Source organism: Agelaius tricolor, unplaced genomic scaffold, assembly GCF_023055355.1.
Source record: "Agelaius tricolor isolate 1412-34295 unplaced genomic scaffold, bAgeTri1.0.p SCAF_50, whole genome shotgun sequence".
Classification (NCBI taxonomy): Eukaryota; Metazoa; Chordata; class Aves; order Passeriformes; family Icteridae; genus Agelaius; species Agelaius tricolor.
The window spans coordinates 343,988-364,907 of NW_027269310.1; the positions used below are offsets into that span (position 1 = coordinate 343,988).

Below are 20,920 nucleotides of genomic sequence, written 5' to 3' on the forward strand. Positions count from 1 at the left end.
TCACAGAATTCTCCTGATCCCGTGAGTGTGTCCTGTGAGGTGCTGTGTAAATCACCTGAAAAAGTACAAAAATATTGCCAGCAACACTGCAGAAAGCTTGCAGGAAATGCAAACAGCAGGGAAGGGTGTAAAATCCCATCTGCCCGTTTCTGTGCCTGATTTTATTTATGGGCTGAGGGTGCCCTGCTTGTTGCCATGGCCACAGTGCACAGCTCCATCTCTCCTGTCTCCTTCTCTGGCCTCAGGCCCAGTTCCTGGGAGCACCCCATGGGGGAGAATCCAGGCAGTGAAAGAGACAAAGAGCCCAAACTCCTGGGCTCAGACTCAGACAGGTCCATGGGGGAAGGAAAAGCTGTGCAAGGAAGCAAAACCAGGAATTCATTCCCTGCTTCCCACGGGCAGGTGGGTGTTCATCCGTGCCCAGGTGAGCAGGGCTCCAGCCCAGGCAATGGTGACCTGGGGACACAAATGCCATCACTGCCAGCATCCCCCCCTTTCTGCTTCTTCCCCCTCTTTCCAGACTGATTCTTCTTCCACATGGTCTGGGAATGCCCTGGGGTCAAGTCAGGTCACTGTCCCAGCTGCATCTCTGCCCCTTTCTGGTGCTCCCCAAGCCCTCGCTGCCAGGGCAGGATGAGGAACAGGAAAGGCCTCGGCTCTGGGCAGGAACAAAACCCTCCTGGAACCTTCCCTCTGTTTCCAGGCCAAATCCAAGCCCTGCCCCAGAGAAGCCCCTGGAAGGAAGTTCAGTCTCCCCAGCCCAAAGCAGTCCCCAGTGCCCATCCCCAGCACCAGGCACTGCCTTCCCCAGGGCGTCTCCTCTAGGAAAGGGATGGCTCAGCGAGCACCAGGCCGATGGCGATTGCAGCTCGGGGGGAAAACAGGCGGGAGGGGATCCCTGCTTGGAGTTCCAGGGGTGCTTTATGGGCCAACACACCCGAGGGGTCCAGGCACCAAGAACCAAGAACAAAGCAGGGTCCAGGCTTTTATATGGGACAAGGGAGGGGGAGCTTTGGTGTCGCCATGATATTTTCTGAAACTGAGAAGCTCAGAAGCCTCACAGCAAAAGAAAAACAAGAATTATCTGCTGCTGTGGAATGCAACAGGTGCATCTTTGATTGGTCCATGTTAGTTGTTTCTAATTAATGGCCAGTCACAGTCAGCTGGCCCGGACTCTCTGAGAGTCATGAGCTTTTGTTGTCATTCTTTTCTATTCCCTGCTTGCCTTCTGATGAAATCCTCTCTTCAATTCTTTTAGTATAGTTTTAATATATCATTTTCTTTTAAGATAATATATATCATCAATAATAAATCAGCCTTCTGAAACATGGAGTCAAGATTCTCGTCTCTTCCCTCGTCCTGGGACCCCTGCAAACACCAGCGCACTTTGGGCCTGAGGGCCAATGGGCAGAGGGAACAAGGGTGGTGCAAAGGCGGGACAAAAGGGCAGCAACCAACTGGGATTCAGGGGAGGAGCTGCAGGCAACGGGAACCAATAGGAAAGCGGGAGTGGGGAACATTCTAGAACTGGGGAGGAGAACAAGGATGATGTAACTTGAGTCATCAACATGTAAGGGACAGGATGCCACCAGGACACACACCAGGGGACAATGTCACCACACCTGTGGGGATGCTGCCACCAGGACGCCTCCAGTGACACCCAGCATGGGCCCACATGGCCCCTGTGGGTGACACTGACCCTTGCCCTGTCCCCAGGGGCAGTTGGGGTCCCCTGAGCACGGTGGCCCTGGGACACCCTGGTGGCTGTCACTCTCTCCTGGGCCACTTGTCACCAGCTGAACAAGGTCCCATCCTGCCCTGGTGGGTGGTGACATTCGTCTGGGACACCACAATGGTGGCAGGGGGGACGTGGTGACAGGAACTGCATCAGGCAGCGCTATGGATGAGATGAAGGTGCTGGTGGCACTGTGGTGGCACAGGTGGTGGCCTTGATGCTGTCCCAGTTCATGTCCCCATCCATGATCATGTCCTCTCATGTCACCATCCATGGCTGTGTCCCCCCATGTCCCTGTCCATGGCCACTTCCAACTCAGGTCCCCACCCAGGGCTGTGTCCCCACGTGTTCCTATCCAAGCCTTAGTTCAATGTCTTGATTTTTACCCCAATTTCAGGGCTTTCAAAGGTATGAACAGAAACCTTTGTGTTTGAAGGCAAAACCAAAAGGATTTATGTGTCCCTGCCAGAAGAGCATCCACGTGCTTGGGTGGGTGGGAAGAACCTTTTTTGGAGGGGTTTCCAACCCCACTGTCTCCAAAATCATGGGTTTTGCCCCAGTCTGACCCGATTTGGTTGTAGAAGATGCCTGTGGGGCAGAGAGAATTAAAATGATGGATTTGTATTGGAGAAGACCTCCAAGGCCACCCAGCGTTACTTGATGCCACCAGGAAGACACAAGAAGTGAGATTTTTCTGGGGTCAGAAGTCGACAAATCTGCTCCATGTCGCTATAGGACATGAAACAACACGAGCGCACACACCACTGTTCTCAAGGGGAAAAAAGGGAAGTTTATTTCCTGACTCCAACATTTATAGTTTTCCAAAAGTGACAGTGGATTGGAGGGTGACAGTGCCACCTCTCCAATGACACTGGACAAACCAACAGTCCATCAAATTTCTTCTCCTCCATAAAAGAATGCAAAACAATAAGTTATTTACAGGAAGTATGTGAGAAAGTTTGCTACAAGAATGTAAACATCAGAAGGCCTAGAAAAATCTTCAAAAGTCAGGGCGACAGCTCTCCACAATGGATTTCTGATGTTGGTCTGTGGGTGTGTCCAGGTGCTCACGGGGAGCCAGGAGCCAGCCAGGTGTCTTCCTAACACAAATCAGCAGCACCACGGATCACCAGGGCTCTGCCCAACGGGGTCACTGGGGATCATCCAGTGCTGATCCTCCAATGAGGAATGGAGCTGTGGAGCTGGAGCAGCACACAAAGCTCTTCCCGCCCTGGGAGCACTCCCACAGCTTCCCTCAGTGCTGGATGAAGCGGTCCAGCTGGAGAAAGATTGATTGATTGTCCTTCTCGGACGTCCCGGCCGGCTGTCCAGCACCGCTAGCAGTAGGGGGGCACTATCCCGATCTCCGTGGTTCGGGACAGCACCTAAGGCAAACGCTCTGTGCCGTGACAGCAGTGTTACCTTGTGGCAGGACGTGGCTTGGCTTATGGCTACAGTCAGCAGAAATGAGAGAGCGCTCTCCAGCTGTGGTGAATCCAGGTTTATTGGGTCCCAGGGGAAACCGACAACCAAAGAGAGCGAGGGGGAAGTTGCAACAGCTCATAAGGAGGGAGGGACACAGGGGAGGAGTCAGTCCTTGGACGAATAGGGTTTCAGAGGGGAGTGGGATACAAAAGATTGACTTAGGGAAAACCCCAATGGGGATAACTTGAGGGTGGGGCCCCGGCCCCTGAGCCAATCACTCGACGCTCCAGCTGAAAGTTTCTAGAGAGTTCTAGAGAGAAGGGTGGGAGCGCCGAGTGATGAACAGGGCACCGGGGAGGGATTTGAGAAAGGGTACATTAATCTCCAAGACAACTGGGGAGGAGTTGGGATAACTGGCAGCATAAAGGAGGAAAGGGAGAACCAGGGCAGAACCATTGCATGATAGGGGGAACAGAACAGTCCAACTTATACAGACAACACAACAGCTGGATGCATTGGTGTTGGGTCAAGGCTGACCTGTGGGAGAAGCTCTTCCCACACCAGGCACACTCATAGGGCCTCTCCCCGCTGTGGATGCGCTGGTGGGCACTCAGGTGGGCGCTCGTCCTGAAGCTCTTCCCACACTCCCCACGCTCGTAGGGCCGTTCCCCCGTGTGGCTCCTCTGGTGGGCAGTCACTTCATAGCTGGTCTTGAAGCTCTTCCCACACCTGGGACACTCGTAGGGCCTCTCCCCGGAGTGGATGAGCTGGTGCCTGAGGAGGCTGCACTTGTCCCTGAAGCCCTTCCCGCAGTCGGGGCAGCGGAAGGGCCTCTCCTCTGTGTGAGTGCGCTGGTGATGGAGGAGATTGGAGCTGATCTGAAACCTCTTGCTGCATTCATCACACTCGTAGGGCCGTTCCCCGTGTGGCTCCTCTGGTGGAAAATCAGGCTGGATCTGGCTCTGAAGCTCTTCCCACACTCAGGACATCCGTAGGGCCTCTCCCGGTGTGGACGCGCTGGTGGTGGATCAGGTTGGAGTTGTGGCTGAAGCTCTTCCCACACTGCCCACACTCATAGGGCCTCTCCCTGGTGTGGATTCCCCTGTGGGAGTTCAGGCGGGAGCTCCACCTGAAGCTCTCCCCACATTCCGAGCACTCGTGGGGCTTCTCCCCATCCTGAAGCTCCTCAGGGACCCCCAACTCTGACCTGTGGTCACCTTCCCGGCCCAAGGTGGGTCTTTCCTCCTCGGATCCCCGTGATCTGCGTTTGCAGCCCCTCCTTGTGTGGGATCTCTGGGACTTTTCCTCCCCGTTGGATTCCTGTGCCCTGGAGCCACTCCAAACGGCCTCAGCCACCAGGTTCTGCTGTGGGGATTTGTCCTCCCTGCTCTCCATGCTCAGCTCCTTCCCTGGGGGAGGAAGGACAAGGAGAGGATGGGATTTGCCTCCGTGCCACAGGGAAGGGGAAGGAGATCCCCCCAGTGCATCCCTGGCTGGACAGCATCAGCAGTGGGGCTGTCCTGCAGCCGGGGGCCGTGCTGGGCTGGGAGATGGAGCAGGAGAGAGGGGGAAAGGGGCACTGACTTCCTCCTCACCTGCCTGGGTGTCCTGGGGCATCTTCTTCCTCCTCGCAGCCTCCTCCTCCACCTGGCCAAGGTTTGGGAATGGGAAATCCTGGTTTGGGGGGCAAAACAAGGGCTGAGCGTGTCGGGTTTGATGGTCCCGGTGCCCAAGTGCAGCTGGAGAAGTCAGCGCCCCTTTCAGCCTCGGGGGGCCCGGACCCCGCTCATCCCCAGCCTCCCCCACCCCTCCAGGCTGCCGGGGGTCCCTCGGCACCGGGATCGCCCCTCTCCGCCATGGATTTGGGGCGACTCCCCCTCCCCGCTCACCTGCGGCTTCCGGAGGGGGCGGAACCGGGGCAGCCGCGGCCCGAGCGGGGGAACCGCGTGGGGTTGGTGCTGCGGCTCCTCCTCCCGCTGCTCCTCTTCCTCCTCCTCTGGCCCTCCTCTTCCTCTTCTTCCCGCTCCTCTCTCTCTCTTTCCCTTTCCTTTTCCTCCTCCTCTGTCCCTGCTCTCCCTCCCGCTCCTCCTCCGCTCCCAGCCCGGCCCGGGCAGTGCCGGCACCCAAAAGCAGCCGCGCTCTGCCCTGTGGGGGTTCCAAAGCGGCCCCGCCACGCCCGGCACTGGGAGCGATACTGGGAGCACTGGGAACGATGGTGAGAGCAGCGGGCAGGAACTGGGAGCGCTCTCCCTGCCGGTCCCGCTCTTACTGGGAGCACTGGGAACGATGGTGAGAGCAGCGGGCGGGAACTGGGAGCGCTCTCCCTGCCGGTCCCGCTCTTACTGGGAGCACTGGGACGGAACTGGGAGCAAACAGCGCCCGGACGCGGCTGCAGCCGGCGGGGGCGGGGCCTAATCTGAGGTCGTGGTTATGCAAATTTGGGAGCGATCGCGCGCTGGGATTGGTGGGCGGGAGCAGGGCGGGATTTGCGCGGTCACGTGAGGGCCGAGGGGAGCCGGAGCGATGGCGGCGGCGTCCGGGGAGAGGGAATGGGGAATGGGAATGGGGACAGGGAATAGGGAATGAGGACGGGGAATGGGGACGGGGAATGGGGATGGGAGATGGGGAATGCGGACAGGGAATGGGGAATGGGGACAGGGAATGGGAATGAGGATAGGGAATGGGGGATGGGGACAGGGAATCGGGAATGGGGAATGGGGACAGGGAATGGGGGATGGGGGATGGGGACGGGGAATGGGGAATGGAATGAGGACAGGGAATGGGAATGGGAATGGGGACCGGGAATGGGAATGGGGAATGGGGACAGGGAATGGGAATGAGGAATGGGAATGGGAATGGGGACAGGGAATGGGAATGAGAAATGGGAATGGGGGATGGGGATAGGGAATGGGGAATGGGGGCAGGGAATGGGGTCCATACTGGGAATGGAGCAGGACGGGACTGGGAGTGGGGTGACACGGGAATGGGCGGAGGAAAGGGGAGTGACAGCAGGGAGGCGGGTATCCGCTACAGGGGACACCAGGAAGCGGGACAAGGGGACACAGGGACAGTTCCAGGCCGGGAGGTCCTTGATCAGCAGCCCCAGAATCTCCACCAGCATCTTCCAAAGCACCCGGAGCCGCTCAGCCTCGTGTCCCCAAAGCCCTGAGCAAGCCCCAAGTCCTTCCCAGGAACTCTCAGCTCCCTCGGACCCAGCATCCCCCACACCTCTGGAACAGCCCCCCACTTCTCTAGCCCCATCTTAGTTCAACATCTTTACTTTTACCCAGGTTTTGAGTGTTTTGAAAGAATGAAGAAATGTGAAAAGAAGACCCAGGCCATGAGGAGCCAGGAGGATGTGGAGCCCCCAGCCAGGTGTCTTCCCACCAGGGATCACCGGCACCACGGATCACCGGGGCTCTGCCCACCGGGGTCACTGGGGATAATCCAGCGCGGATCCTCCCGTGGGGATGGAGCTGGAGCAGCGCACGGAGCTCTTCCCACACTGGGGGCACTGGCAGGGCTTCCCTCAGTGCTGGCTGCATTGGTGTTGGGTCAAGGCTGACCTCTGGGAGAAGCTCTTCCCACACCTGGTACACTTGTAGGGGCTGTGACATCCCAGGAACAGGGCTGGGATGGGCTCTGGTGCCTGGGACATCCCCAGCAGCAGCGGGGCTGGGATGGGCTCTGGTGCCCGGGACATGCCCAGCAGCAGCGGGGCTGGGATGGGTTCTGGTGCCTGGGACATCCCCAGCAGCAGCGGGGCTGGGATGGGCTCTGGTGCCTGGGACATCCCCAGCAGCAGCGGGGCTGGGATGGGCTCTGGTGCCTGGGACATCCCCAGCAGCAGCAGGGCTGGCTGTGATGCTCTCCAGTGCCTGGGCCGTGCCCAGGGGTGCTGCTGGCTGGGGTTGGGTTGGTGCCTGTGCAGTGCCCAGGGCAGGGTCACAGCGGGGCAGCTCTCAGTGTCCCCAGCAGGCCACGCTGTCCAGGGCAGCCGTGCCAGCGCTCGCTGCGCACTCGGGGCAGGCTGGGCTGGACGGGGCTCGGGGCACAAACGCCGCCCCCGGGGCTGGGCTCTGCCCCTGCCTCTGGGGCCCAGCCCCTGCTGGCAGCGCCTTGGGCAGGGCACGGGGCTGCTGCTGGCCCAGGGGGACAGGCCTTGCCCCCTGCCAGCTGCCCGGGCCCCTCGGGTGCCTGTGCCACAGCCCTGTGCCTCCTGTCCCCGCTACTCCCCGCCACCTCCACTCCCTCCATCAAAGCCCCACTCAACCTCTGCACTGTGACCTCTGGAAAGAACAAAAGAACAGGAAAGAAAGAATGAGAGAGAAAAAGGAAAAAGGAAAGGAAAGGAAAGGAAAGGAAAGGAAAGGAAAGGAAAGGAAAGGAAAGGAAAGGAAAGGAAAGGAAAAAGGAAAAGAAAGGAAAGGAAAGGAAAGGAAAGGAAAGGAAAGGAAAGGAAAGGAAAGGAAAAAGGAAAGGGGAAAGGAAAAAGAGTAAAAAGAAAAGAGAAACATGTAGCCATTTGGCCCTGCCTGGATGCCAGGCACCCACCAAAGCTGCTCTCTCACTCCCCTCCAGAGATGGACAGGAGAAAAAACAGAATGAAGGCTTCATGGCTTGAGTTAAGGACTGGGACAGATCATTCAGCAAATGCCACCATAGGCAAAACATTTTTGAAATTACAGGTATTAATTGAATTTATTTCTATCCAGATCAGGGCAGGATAGTGAGAAGTAAAATAAAGCTTCACAAACACCTTCTGCCTGTTCCTCCCTCCTTCCCAGCTCTGCTCCTCCCCCAGTGGTGCAGGCAGACAGGCACTGGGGGCTCTGCTCCGTTCATCACCCGTTGTTTCTCTGCTGCTCGGGGAGAGGAGTCGTTCCCCTGCTGTGCCAGGGGTCCCTCCTGAGACACTTCTCCATGAACTTCTGCAGGGTGAGTTCATCTCACGGACAGCAGCTCTTCACAAACTGCTGCAGCTGCCTCACTCTCCCAGGGGCTCACAAGTCCTGCCAGGACCCTGCTCCAGCGTGGGCTCCTCTCTCCACGGCTTTGCAGGTCCCTGCTGGGTCCCTGCTCCAGCACAGGTTTCTCATGGGGTCCCAGCCCCTGCTCAGGCACCCCCTGCTCCAGCACGGGCTCCTCCAGGCGCTACAGGTGCATCTCTGCTCTCCGGGCCCTCCATGGGCTGCAGGGGCCCAGCTGCCTCCCCAGGGGCTGCCCAGGGAATCTCAGGGCAATCAGCTCCAGCCCCTGGAGCAGCTCCTGCCCCTCCTCCTGCCCTGCCCTGGGGTGTGCAGAGTTGTTCCTCTCACGTGTTCTCACCCTGCTCTTCCCTGCTCACAGTTACACCTACACCATCACCCATTTTCCTAAATCTCTTGCCCCAAAGGTGTTACCACCATTTCCAAGTGGCCCAGCCTTGGCCAGCGGCCGGTGCATCCTGGAGCTGGCTGGAATTGACTCTGTGGGACACAGAGGAGCAGCTGCTTCCAGCAGCCTCTCACAGAAGGTGCTCCTCGAGCTCCCCTTACCAAAACCTGGCCATGCAAACCAAGTATAAGCATGGCAGGGTTTTTATTACCATTATTAATTCTTCTTTTTGCTATTGTCACTATTATTGCCCCTGTGATGTCACACTTTCCCTGTGATGTCACGCTGCCCCTGTGATGTCACAGAGCCAACTCTATGTCACCTTGTGATGTCATACAGCAGTGCTGTGAAATCACAGAAGACTGATATCCCAAAGTCATCCTGTCATGTCACAATCTGTTTTGTGACGTCACAGCCTGCTCTATGATGTCACACAGCCACCAGGTGATGTCACAACCCACTCTCTCGTGCCACAGAGCCACCCTCTGTGATGGCAGACTCTGCTCTATGGCCTCATATCCTGCTCTGTGACGTCACAGCCAGCTCTGTGATGTCACAGCCAGTTCTGTGATGTCACCACCCCCTCAGTGATGTCACAAAACCCTCAAGAACTCAGCTATAATAAAACACTGAAGTTTCATGTACTTTGAAGAGATCCCTGTCAGGGACACAGCTGAGAAAGTGTCCTCAGGTTCCAGCTAGAGCAGAACACTGCAGGCAGTGATGCCAGGTGGGCACAAGCAAGGCAAAGGTGTCTCTGGTGCTGAGCACACCTGGATGTGTTTGAGGAATGCAAAGGGCCAAGGCCTGAGCCCCAGGGCCTGGCCAGGCAGATCCTGTCCCTCCCTCCTGGCTCAGGGCTCTTCCCGGGATGGGCACTGGCATGTGGGGATGTGCAATGCCAGGGGCAGGAGCGTGGGGCGGCCCCTGCCAGGCTGCTGAGCAGGGACAAGGAGGCAATGAGGCCCCAGGCCTGCAAGGGTCACTTGTCCCCTCCTGGCCCCAGGCCCAGCAGCCATGGCCAAAGTGCTGCCCAAGCTGGCTCTGGCAGGGCTGTCTTGCAGCTGCTGCCCATCCCTGTGCCCTGTGCAGCCCAGGCTGTCCCATGGTGTCCCTGCCCTGCGCCTCTGTCCCTGCAGGCTGTGGGCATCCCCCGGCTGCCCCACCTGGCTGGGCCCTTCCTTTGCTGACAGCTCTGCCTGGCCACTGCATGGTGTTTGCAGGGATTGAGCAATTAGGGCAAAGCTGTATCGCACTGTCTGTAAGGGGAGGAGTTCCTTAATAAGTACAGTAGGATATGATATAATATAGTAGAATAAAGCCATGGATCAGCCTTCTGCAATCATGGAGACAATGCTAATTATGACCTGGCTGGGAGCCTGCAACAACAGGCAAACACTGCAGTACTGATAAACAGAGGTACAGCCAGGGGAGGGAGGCAGGTGGAAAAGGCTTTGTGCTGTCCCTGCTCTGAGGGGATGCTCAGCATGGCCTGAAGGTCTGCATATAGGAGAAAACAAGGAACACAGAACAGCCAAATGATAAACAGGCACAAACAGCAAGAAGCCCAAGTTCCCTGGGGTTGGAAGTTGAGGATCTGGGGGATTTCACAGAAGAACTGGCCCAGGGCATTGCCATGGCACAGGGGCAGGGAAAATGTATTGGCCATGTGCAGCAGAGCAGTGAGAAAGTCCCTGGCCCAGGCAGCTGCTGCCATGTGGGCACAAGCTCTGCTGCCCAGCAGGGTCCCGTGGTGCAGGGCTTTGCAGATGGACACGTAGCAGTCGGAGCACGTGAGGGTCAGGAATGAAAGCTCTGCTGTGATAAAGAACAAAAAGAAAAAGACCTGTGCAGCACATCCAGTGTAGGAGATGGTGCTGGAGTCCCAGAGGGAATTGTGCATGGCTCTGGGCACAGTGGTGCAGATGGAGCCCAGGTCAGGGAGGGCCAGGCTGAGCAGGAAGAAGAACATGGGCGTGTGCAGGGGGTGGCCGCAGGCTACGGCGCTGATGATGAGGCCGTTGCCCAGGAGGGCAGCCAGGGAGATGCCCAGCAAGAGGCAGAAGTGCAGGAGCTGCAGCTGCCCCGGCTCTGCCAATGCCAGCAGGAGGAAGTGGCTGATGCAGCTGCTGTTGGACATTTGCTGTGGCTGCACATGGGCACCTGTTCATGGAGAAAAGGACAGTGAAGGGTTAGAGGAGATACCTGTAACCAAAATCAAAGCCATTTCCCACACACCCTCCTTTGTAACACACACGGACCTGCTCTTGTGTTTCAGAGTTCTGATGTTTTCTTTTTAAGCTCCTTCCATGGACTTCCTGGTACTCTTGGATATCAGAAACCCTGAGCATTTCTGCTGCCCTCTGGTAGAACAGAGTGATTTCCCTGAGGCAAGATAATGAGTGGAGGCTGGGGGCAGATGATCTGTCACTTCATTCTGTTTGCAGTTCCTCTGGGCTTTCACTTTTCTCAGCTGGAGGATGTTCACACTCCCACGTTTCTCTTACAAACGCCCAGGTACTGTGAGAGCAGATGGATCCAGCACAGCCCAGCTCCACTTCTGTAGCCAAGGACTCACGTTGCTCATTCCACCAGCCCAGCAGCATTTTCAGTGTCACAACACCTCTGCCTTTGCCCATGGATGTTATCACTCAGAGATGCTCTAGGACAGGTTTGCACGCTGGGGTGAAGCTCCCAGCCTGGACTGAAATGTCAGAGGGACTTGCAAGTGTCCTTCTGCTGGCATTGGCTGAAGGGAGATGCAGCTCCTTCCCTGGCTGCCCTGACAGCATTGCCCAGAGCCGGGCCCTGGGGACAGCGTCACCCTGAGCCAGCTGTGCCCCTCCAGAGCCCCCAGGGCCGGGCAGCTGCTCCCAGCCCTGTGCTCTGCAGAGGGAACTGGGCCTGGGCCTGCAGAGCTGCCCCACGGCTCTGCTGCAGCTCTGCCTGCACAGGAGGGGCTGCACACCTTGGAGCCCCGGGCCTGAGGGCAGAGGCTTGGCTGGGGCACAGGAGGGAGGGGGCTTGTTCAGAGGCAGGGGCTGCACTGCAGGGGATCCTGTGCACATCTCTCAACTCTCCCTGCCACAGCATTGCTGGGTTCTGTTTTCTCTCCTTCCCTGATCCTCTCTCTGCTTCCTGGAGATTTTCCTCCTGCAGGGGTTTCCCTGTGCCTGATCTCTCTGTGCCAGCACTCACAGAGCCCAAAGCTCTGTGCACTCTCCTTGGCCTGACAGAACCCTGCCTGTTTGCAGGGCACTGCCTGGGGGCAGCTTCTCTTTGCAGCTTGGAGAAAGGACAGCTCAGACTGAGCCTGATGGCTCCAGCAAAGCTGCTGCTGCTGCTGTCCATGGGCACAGTGGCTGAAGGCACATTAGGGATCTCCTGTGAGCCTGCTGGTCACTAAAAGGAACAGTTTGGTGATCTCAGGCACCACTTGCCAAAATTCAGAACTAATAATTCATAATCGTCCTTTAATAATTATCCTCCCTCCCTGGCACTCTCCAGTAGTAGGAATCTGAAGACAAAGTCTTAGGAAATTGCCTCATTTTAATCAAAATCCTTGTCTTGGAAATATTCTGTGACTGCTCAGCATGTGGGAGCTTCATGAGCATTTCAGCTCCCCTGCAGCAGAAATCCTCAGAGATGCACTCCCAGAGTCTGCAGGCATTGGGATGTTGCAGCTTTAGGAGATCAGTGCAGGAGCTGCAGCTGCATTGTCCTGCAGCCAGAGGTTGCTGTGCCAAGGGCTGGCAGTGATTGTGCCCCAGGCCCTTCCCAGCCCCTTCCCAGCCCTGCCTGCTTGAAGCTCTCTGTGCCTCTGTGCTGTGCCCGGGCTGGCTGCAGGCAGTGCCCCAGCCCTGCTGGGCTGTGCACAGGAGCTGCTCCTGCCCAGAGCTGTCTCTCTGCAGCTCTGCTGCCCTTGCCAGGAGCTGCCTCTGGGCCAGGAGCCCGGCCCAGCTCAGCAGCACAGACACAGCACAAGGACTTTAGGACCCTCTGGGGCTTTGTGCTGAGGCCCTGAACATCAGGCCCTGAGAGGGAGCTGAAGAAGCCTCTGCAGAACTCCAAGTCACAATCCAACTCCAAAGTTTCTGGGACTTGTAGTGGCTCCCACTGAGGGACACGACAGAGAAAGTGTCCCCAGGCCCCAGGCAGAGCAGAGAACTGGAGGCACTGATGGCAGCTGGGGACAAAGAGAAGCCAAGGCTTGGTGCCCTGGGGCACAGCAGGGTCTGTGCCAGCAAGGGCTGGGAGGAGACACCTTGTGCTGAGGCCCTGGGGCCTCCTGGCCCAGCCCCAGCCAGGCTGGGCACTGCCAGCCCCTTGTGCTGCCCTCTGCATCCCCCCCTAGCCCACATCCCAGGGGCCTCAAGGATCTGCTGCAAGGAGTCCCTGGGGAGCCTTGCTCAGCAATGGCCCTGGCGGCTCCTGAATGCTCCCTGCAGGGGCTGCAGCTTTTTCAAAGGACTTGGGGTTTGCCTTTGGCCTTGCAGTCTCTGAGAGCTTTGTGCAATCATGGCCTCCAATTACCTGCTGTAATTAGTCCCTGCAGAGGCTCTGTCAGTAACACCACTCAGTGGGGCTCATGAATGCTTCAAGGTACTTCAGTTCTTTTAAGGTACTTGGTGTTTCCCCTTGGATCCAGACTCTGGGAGAGCTTTGTGCAATCATGGCCCCAATTATCTGCGTTAGTGAGTCCCTGGAGAGCTTTGTACTGACATTCAGTGGGGCTCATTCATGCTCTGAGACACTCGAGGTGTTGAAGGTACTTTGGATTTTCCTTTCCACACTGAGTGTCTGAGAGGTTTTTGTGCCATCCTGGCCACCAATTCTCTCCTCCAAGGAGTCCATGAGGAGCCTGTGTTGGACAGGGACCTCAGTGGGAGCCATGAATGCCTGGAGACACTTTGGGTGTTTCCTCTGACTCTGACTCCTGGCAAGGTTTGTGCAATCTCCTCCCAGGCCCTGAGGTTCAAGGGCTCAGCTCCAAATGCACAGTGAGGCTCATGAGGATCAAGCAAGTCCTGACAAACCATGGCTCTGCCTTGATTTCCCTCTGCTCCAGTGCAGTTCATTAGGAGGGTTATGGAGAAATAGTTATGGAGAAATAGTTCAAAGAGCTTCTAGGAAATATGTATTCCTATTTGAAAGGGTGTCTTTTATTGCTTTTCTTATTACACAAGAAGTGATTGCAGCATTCAGTGACTGATATTGATGCAGGGACTGTCCTAAGGAGGTCTGGCCTGCTCAGAGAAGCTGTGCCTTGAGCTCTGAGCCAGTGTGGACAACCTTGCTCCACATTCCCCAAGCCCATGGTGTCTCTCCTCACTCACCTGGGAGCTGCTTTGCTTGGAGAAGTGGCTGCACTCAGGCAAAGAGGGATTTTCCTTCTTTGAGTTTTGAAGCCATCTAAAACTCCTGAGTTTCCCCATTGCAAACAGACATCCTCCTCAAGTGTGTGCCAAGCCCAAGGTGGCACCAAGAGCACTCCAGCCCTGCCCTGGGCCAGCTGTGAGGGTGGATCATCATCCCAACAGGCAGTGGGCCATTGCAAGGGGCTGTTGCCATGGACACTGCAGGGACCCCAGTGCTGGGTTTGGGTGCCATGGCAACCGCCATCAGTTCAGGTTTCCTTGGAAAGCAGCCCCAGGAGCCATTTCTGCAGCCAGGCTCCATGGCCCCTTGCCTGCAGAGCTGCTGCTGCCCTGGGCTGCCATGGCAACCCTGAGGACAAAGCGGTGCCAGGGCTGTTCCAGGCACAATTGCAGTGACACTGGTTGGTGCCAGCAGGTGCCATGGCAACGGCCACGGGGACCCGTTCCTTGGTTTGGTGCCATGGCAAGCAATGCCCGGAGCCGTTGTGATGGTTGGTGGGCATGGAAAGCTGGCCTGGGCCCCTTGCTCAGGGCTGGTGTCAGTGCCCAGAGCCAGAGGGGATCCCTTGCTGGGGGCTGTGCCATGGCCACCTGCCCTGTGCCGCGCTGGCCGCTCAGGCACCAGGAACCAGCAGCCAAGGGCACTGCCAGGGCCAAAGGCCAGGTCAGCCAGACAGAAAGGGGCAGGGCTGGGCACTGTTTCCATGGCAACCGGCACTGGGGGGGACACCTGGGGCACCTGGCCTGGCAGTTGCCATGGAAAGCCCTGGCAGGCACTGAGGGCACAGCCCCTGGCACTGAGACACTGCTGGGCCGGGTGCTGAGCACAGCGCTGAGCACGCAGAGATGGTTTTGTTCTTGCTGAGCTGCAGCACAGCCAAGGCCTGTCCTGCCCCTCGTCCAGCCACGCTGGGGAGGGGCTGGGGCTGCGGGGGAGCTTGGCAGGGGACACAGCCAGGACAGGTGACCCCAGCTGACCCCGGGCACAGCCCAGACCAGAGCACATCATGCTCAGGCTATGAAGGGGGGGAACAAGGAGCAAGGGGGCAATTTTGGAGGGAGGCTTTTTGCCTTCCCAGCTAACACTTAGGCAAGAGGGGGCCCTGTTTCACCAGTGGGCAGGGTCACTACCAAAGACACAGACACCAACTGAAGGAATTGTGGCATTTATATCATGCACAGCTGCAAAGCATTACAAAAGGATAAGCTCAGCAAAGCACATCATCATTAGCAAAGAATTACAAAAGGATAAGCTCAGCAATCCATCAGAACTCATCATTACATTTTGATGACTAACCCCTTGGTCAAACACTAGAGGTGTTTGTGGCAGACAAAGATTCTGGCTGACTATCAAGGTACACCTTACACACATCAGTAGTACTTCAGTGACACCGTTCTTCATTCTTTTTTCTCAATCTCCTTGGAGTTAGGAACAAGAATTCTGTTGTCCATGGAGCTGGCACCTTTTTAATTCCAGAATAATGCCCCCAGGCCCTTTGCTGTTCAGCTTTACCATGTTGTCTGGGGCTAACAAGGCTTGGGGGGCCCTTTCCCCTCTGGCTGGAAGGGGCCGGGTCCCAGTCCCTGAGGGGCACCCAGGCTCCTGGATGCAATTCCTGTGCAAGTCCCTCAGTGTCACAGCAGCCTTCCCATGGAGCCCCGTGGATCAGAGCATTTGCCAAAGGGGCCCTTGGGGCAAACAGGGAGATTTGGTCTGGCAGCATGTGTAAAACAATATCCTGTCAGATCTACTTGTTCTCACACACAATCCTTGGCTGCAGGGACACATTCCCATTGTTCCTGCCCAGCTTTCAGGACTCAGAGTTGTCTTTCCCAGGAGCTGCTCCTTCAGCTGCCTCGGGAGGGCCATTTGGCCTCCGGACCCACACTCTGGCTCCATTATTAGGACGGCTGCATCCAAACCCTTTATCTCCACAAACGGTGGGGATTGGAGCTGGAGCTCCTTTTTTCACAATCGTTCCTAAAATTGCAATATCAATAATTGTGCTACCCTGTCATGGGGTTGAATAATCCAATCCTGGTCACTATTGTTTCACAGAATTACTGTAATTTCTCCTGGATATTCTGCATCAATTCCTCCTGCCATGACATGAACACTTTGCAAGGCCAAGCTCCAAGGGAGCAGTTACCAAAGCAAAGTGTCCTGGAGGAATCTGAATTCCTGTTTCAGTATTGATGGCTTTCATTTGCTTTGAATTTCTCCTCATTAATTCCAATGCATGAAGGCCCAGCCCTGCAGCCTCTGGGCTGGCCCTGCCAGGGGCCATCACAGCCAGAACAATTTCCCAGGCAGTCCAAGTCTCACTGCCCATGGTTGGATTTGCAAATTGGGGGCAGCCGTGCACAGCCAGGGGGTTTCCATTTCCCCCGTGGGCCATTGTTAAGGGCATGGAGCACATCAGGGAGATGGGTTCTCCATGGGCAAAGGTTCCCATCTCCTCATTTTATCAACTGCTCTTTTAACAACCCCTTCACCCGTTCAACCAATCCTGCAGCTTGTGCATAGTCTGGTACATGGAAAACCCTGCAGGCTTCATCCCTGTATTTTTCACAGCAACAGACAAAGCCCTCTGCATCACAGTATCACCAAACCCTGGGGAAATAGCCAATTTCCTCCCTTCCTCCTTTTTACATTGTATACAATCTCACAAAGTTGACCACTGACAGTAGGGTCCTGGCCAATCCTGTTCTGTAGGGTATTTAGAGTTACATTCTTGAGCAGCCAAAGCTACCAAATTAGTATTGTCAGCACTATTTCACATTATTATTATTTCATATGTAGATATACATATTGATATACATATAGACAGATAGATACAGACATATATCTATAATATATCTATAATATATATATTAAGGTCTTATTATACAATAAATACATATAGTTATGTAGTATATTGATATTTCACTGGCACAAATGCAGCTGAGCTCAAGATTAAAACCTTCTGCTCTTGCTCCATGTGGGAGCATTCCAACAATAATGGTTCCTTCTGAAGGTGCTGTTTCCATTGGACTCTTAACAAATTCATCTTTGTCTGCCCAAACCCACAAGTCCTTTTCCTTTTCCATGTGCAGTTTTTGGATGCATTTGAAGACATCCAGGGCTGCAGCTTCTTTTACCCGACTGCCCCACTGCTCCCACGGGGCTCCCACCTCAGCCCACTCCAGAGCCAGGGAACTCCAGGGAAGGGCTTCCCATCTGGGAATTTCTGATGGCACTGATGCCTCACATTGACATTGAACAAGTGACATTTGGTTGGGATCTGGCCAGACTGGGCCAGTTTGGTTTGACCAGTGGCCAAAGTCAGCACCAAAGACACAGACTCCAACTGAAGGAATCAGTGTCATTTCCTGCAGTTCAGAGCAGCAAAGAATCACAAAAGGAGCAGCTCAGCAATGCACCCAATCATCCCCACCAAAGATTGCCTGCAGTGATTGAGAAAGATGCAGCAGCATTTCCCCTCAGCCTTTGCCATCCCCCAGATGCACACAGCAGCTGGGGAAGCTGCCACAGCCAAGGGCTGCAGAGCCACTCCTGGGCACTGGCAATTCCTGCAGGTGCCTCCAGCCCCAGCTGAGGCTCCAAGCCCGCTGGGAGAGGGCCCAGCTCTGGCAGTGCTGCATGAACAAACTGACAGCACTGCTAGTGTGCCAACATCTGCTTTCATCCTCCTCTTTGCTCCCTCCCAAAGCCTGGCCAGGCCTCAAGGAGGAGCCAAGGCAGCTGACTTTGATCCTTTAGCCCCACACAAGGCCAGATGTCAGATTTCATGGCCTTGTCTGGCTTCTAAATACACAAAGGTCCATCCATGTTTCACTAAGGAGTGGCTACATCTATCACAGTGCTAATGACCATGCAGATCTCAGCAGGGAGCAGATACAAAGATAACCTTTGCTTGGAAGGTTCATCCAGAGGCCACCTTTGGCTCAGGGCCTGCTGTCCAGGCCTCACTCAGGGCTGCTGTGCAGGCCTTGGCACTTCAGGGACGTGCTTTAGTGCTGGGCTTGGCACTGCTGGCTGAGCGGCTGCACTGGGTGAGCTCAGAGGGCTTTTCCAACAGAAAGGATTCTGTGATTCCATGATGAGATCCGCTGCATTCAGCTGGAGCTATTTCAGCAGCATTACTTTGCTCCAGAAGTTCCCTCTTGCCCAGCTCCTGTGGCCTGAGGCTTCAGCTCCTTCAGCTCCTGGTGCTGAGCTGCTCATGCTGAACGAGAGCACTCGGAGAGACGAATCCAGTCCATGCAATTCCTTCTGGGACACGCAGAGGGGAGGCTGTGCAAACAGGAGCATTGTTTGCTGTGGCCTCCTCTCTGCCCTTCACGCCTTCCAGCGCTTTGAAGCAGCCAAGAGCTTTCTCCAAGAGTGCAATGGAGCAGCTGTTCCTGCTCGCGGGCCTGGCTCTTCCCAGTCTCTGCCCTTGCCTGCTTCTGTCCCTCTTGCTGTGCCCTCTGTTCCCCCAGGGCTGGCTGGCTGCTGCCCAGGACTGTGGCACTGGCACAGATCCAGTGCTCCAGAGCCTCCTTTCTGTGCCCTTGGAGCTGCCTGGGCACAGCAGCCTTTTCCATCTGCAAGCTCCCCATGGACAGGGAGTGCCCAGCTCCGTTCCTTGCACAGCCTCCAGTAGCCCAGGGCTGCCATCTCAAATCCCTGCTGGCACTGGGGGCTCCCAGGTGCCTCAGGCTGCTCTGACACCGCTGCACACGGGAGGGAACAGGGCCAGGGGCTGTGCTGAAAGTCAGCTCCATCTGCTGCTGCTGCTGCTGCTGCTGCTGCTGCTGCCGCTGCTGTGGGGTCATTTGTGCAGCCCTGGCCCAGAGTCAGGGATCAGATGCTGCCAGTCTCTTCCAGCCCTGGCTGCTCAGAGGTTGGGCCTTGGAGCCTCAGGTGGCCAAAGGCAGCTGCTGCTGGGCCCTCTGTGTGTGCCCGTGTTCAGCAGTGCTGCTCCATCAGTCTGTGCCCAGCAACGGGGAAAAGCCTCAGCCCTGCAGGGCCAGGAGCTGCCGGGCTCTGCCTGAGCAGCTCAGCCAGCAGCAAGGGAGCTGCTCCACACAGGAACCAGGAGCAAAGGACACTCCTTTTGTAGGACATGTTTTCTATTTAAAGGAAAAAAAGGCAAAAGAAAAAAAACTATATAAAATGTGAAAGATGAAAACAAAACCCAAGTGTTAGTGAAAAAGTTCTGAAACTTTGCATTAAGAGGTAAATGATCTTTTTTAAAGGGGAACTCAGTTATTTACATTGTAAATGTGCTGATGGCATGGATCCATCTTACTGACCTCAGCAGCCTTTGAAAAGATTCTGGGCTTTGTTTCCAACATTGCCATTTGAAATTGTGCTCAAAGCAAGAGGAAATTGCTTTGTGCCCTTCCTGCTCCAAGCAGGACTGGGAATGGAAACTCTGTCAAAGCCCAAATCCTTTAGAAGATGCCCTTCCTTCTCAGCCTGGCAAGGAGCTGCACATTCCCTTTGAAACTGTCAGGGATTTCTTAGAGACACAAAGTGCCACTTAGGGCTTTTTGCTCTGGTTTGGCAGTGCAGAAGGGCAATTCTCCATCCATCAGCTCCAGACTGCACTGCCTCAGGAACACGGCCCACTCGCCACCTTTGGCCCACTCAGGCACTTCTAGAGGAGGAAGAAAGTGCAATTGCACAATTCCAGCCAATCAAGAAGGAAGAATGGGACAGACAAACACCCTGTGCAGATCCAGGCGTTCAGCTGGGACTGTGGAGGGTTTGGGTTCTTGCCAATTGGATGTGTGTCCCCAGCTGCAATCTCTGGGCCTGCAGCAGAGTCTCACTCAGCTGCCAAAGCAGAAAGCTCAGGCGCTGTGCTCGCAAGGGGCTCGTCTGATGCAAAGCTGTCAGAGCAATGTGAGGGCAGAGCCAGCCCAGCTGGGCCCAGGGCTGAGCCCAGCAGAGCCCTGGCAGAGCCCAGAGCAGCCTCAGCAGCCGCAGAGCCCGGCTGCAAGGAGAGAAAGCAGAAAGTGCCCGTCAGCTGAGGGCTCCTGTGCCCTTGTGCCAAGGCCTGCGGGGCCCAGGCCATGCTGGCTGTGCCCAGAGCTGTGCCCAGAGCTGCCCATCCCTGCTGCCTTTGGCAGCAGAGCAGGAGGGCAGGACATGTGCCCAGCCTGCAGCCAGCCACGGCACATCCAGCCCTCAGCAGCTGCCCAGAGCAGGATGCTCCTGTGCTCGCTGCCATCTCCCAAAAGCTCTGATCCCACCCTGCCAAGCACACAGGCACCCACCTCACGCCAGCCACGGCTGCAAGAAAAGCTGCTCCCAAACCATGGCCTCAGCCTTCTCCAAGGCCACCGCCCATCCACGCCACAGCTGCTCCCAAGCACTTCCCCATCCACACTGGACCACCTGGAATGCTTCCTCTGGAAAAACAAACAACACATTCTTGAAAAGAGATTAGAGACAAAAAGGGAAAACAAGAAAAACGGGAAAAAATCTTATCTCTGTCAGGGCCTTGAGGAAGGCCCAACTCCTACATGGTAGGGAAAAACCCAGCCATGGCTGAGGGAAGCCCACACTTTCTCACTTCCACCCTGCAGAGCAAAGCAGCCCCTGCACAGCTTCTGGAGTCCCACCTCTGCTCCCAGCATGGGGCTTTGTTTGTGTCGGGCTGGCTGCCCCAGCCCCAGCCCCAGCCCAGGCCACGGTGGCTGCTGGGGGCTGTTGGCAGGGCCAGGAGCCCACTCCCATTTCGTACCCAGCCCAGCCCATGCCCCAGCCCTGCCAAAAGCAGCTGGGCAGCGACTGAAGAATGAGTTGCATCTGCCCCAGCAAAGGGGGAACCTTTGCTTCCCAGCCAGGCTGGGCCATGCCCAAATCTGGCAGCATTTCCCCGCGTGGGGACTCACCTGCAAATTCCCTGTGGAGTTCGGCTTTGAAGAAGGTGCCAGAATCAAAGTCCATCACCTTCAGCCTCCAGTGGCCAGGCTGAGGAAGAGCTTCTCATCCTTGGTGCCATCCTGG

At 56.3% G+C, this 20,920-nt stretch overlaps 1 protein-coding gene across 1 annotated transcript; it reads right to left on the bottom strand.

Annotated features, from left to right (window-relative positions):
• Positions 1-2,545: 2,545 nt before the first annotated feature.
• Positions 2,546-6,281, bottom strand: LOC139604363 (zinc finger protein GLI4-like). The gene is made up of 4 exons (XM_071455536.1): positions 6,101-6,281; positions 5,050-5,498; positions 4,756-4,834; positions 2,546-4,569 (listed from the first exon to the last, which is right to left on the bottom strand). The coding sequence occupies exons 1-4, from the start codon at positions 6,279-6,281 to the stop codon at positions 4,106-4,108; spliced, it is 1,173 nt and encodes a 390-aa protein (XP_071311637.1). The 3' UTR covers positions 2,546-4,105.
• Positions 6,282-20,920: the final 14,639 nt, after the last annotated feature.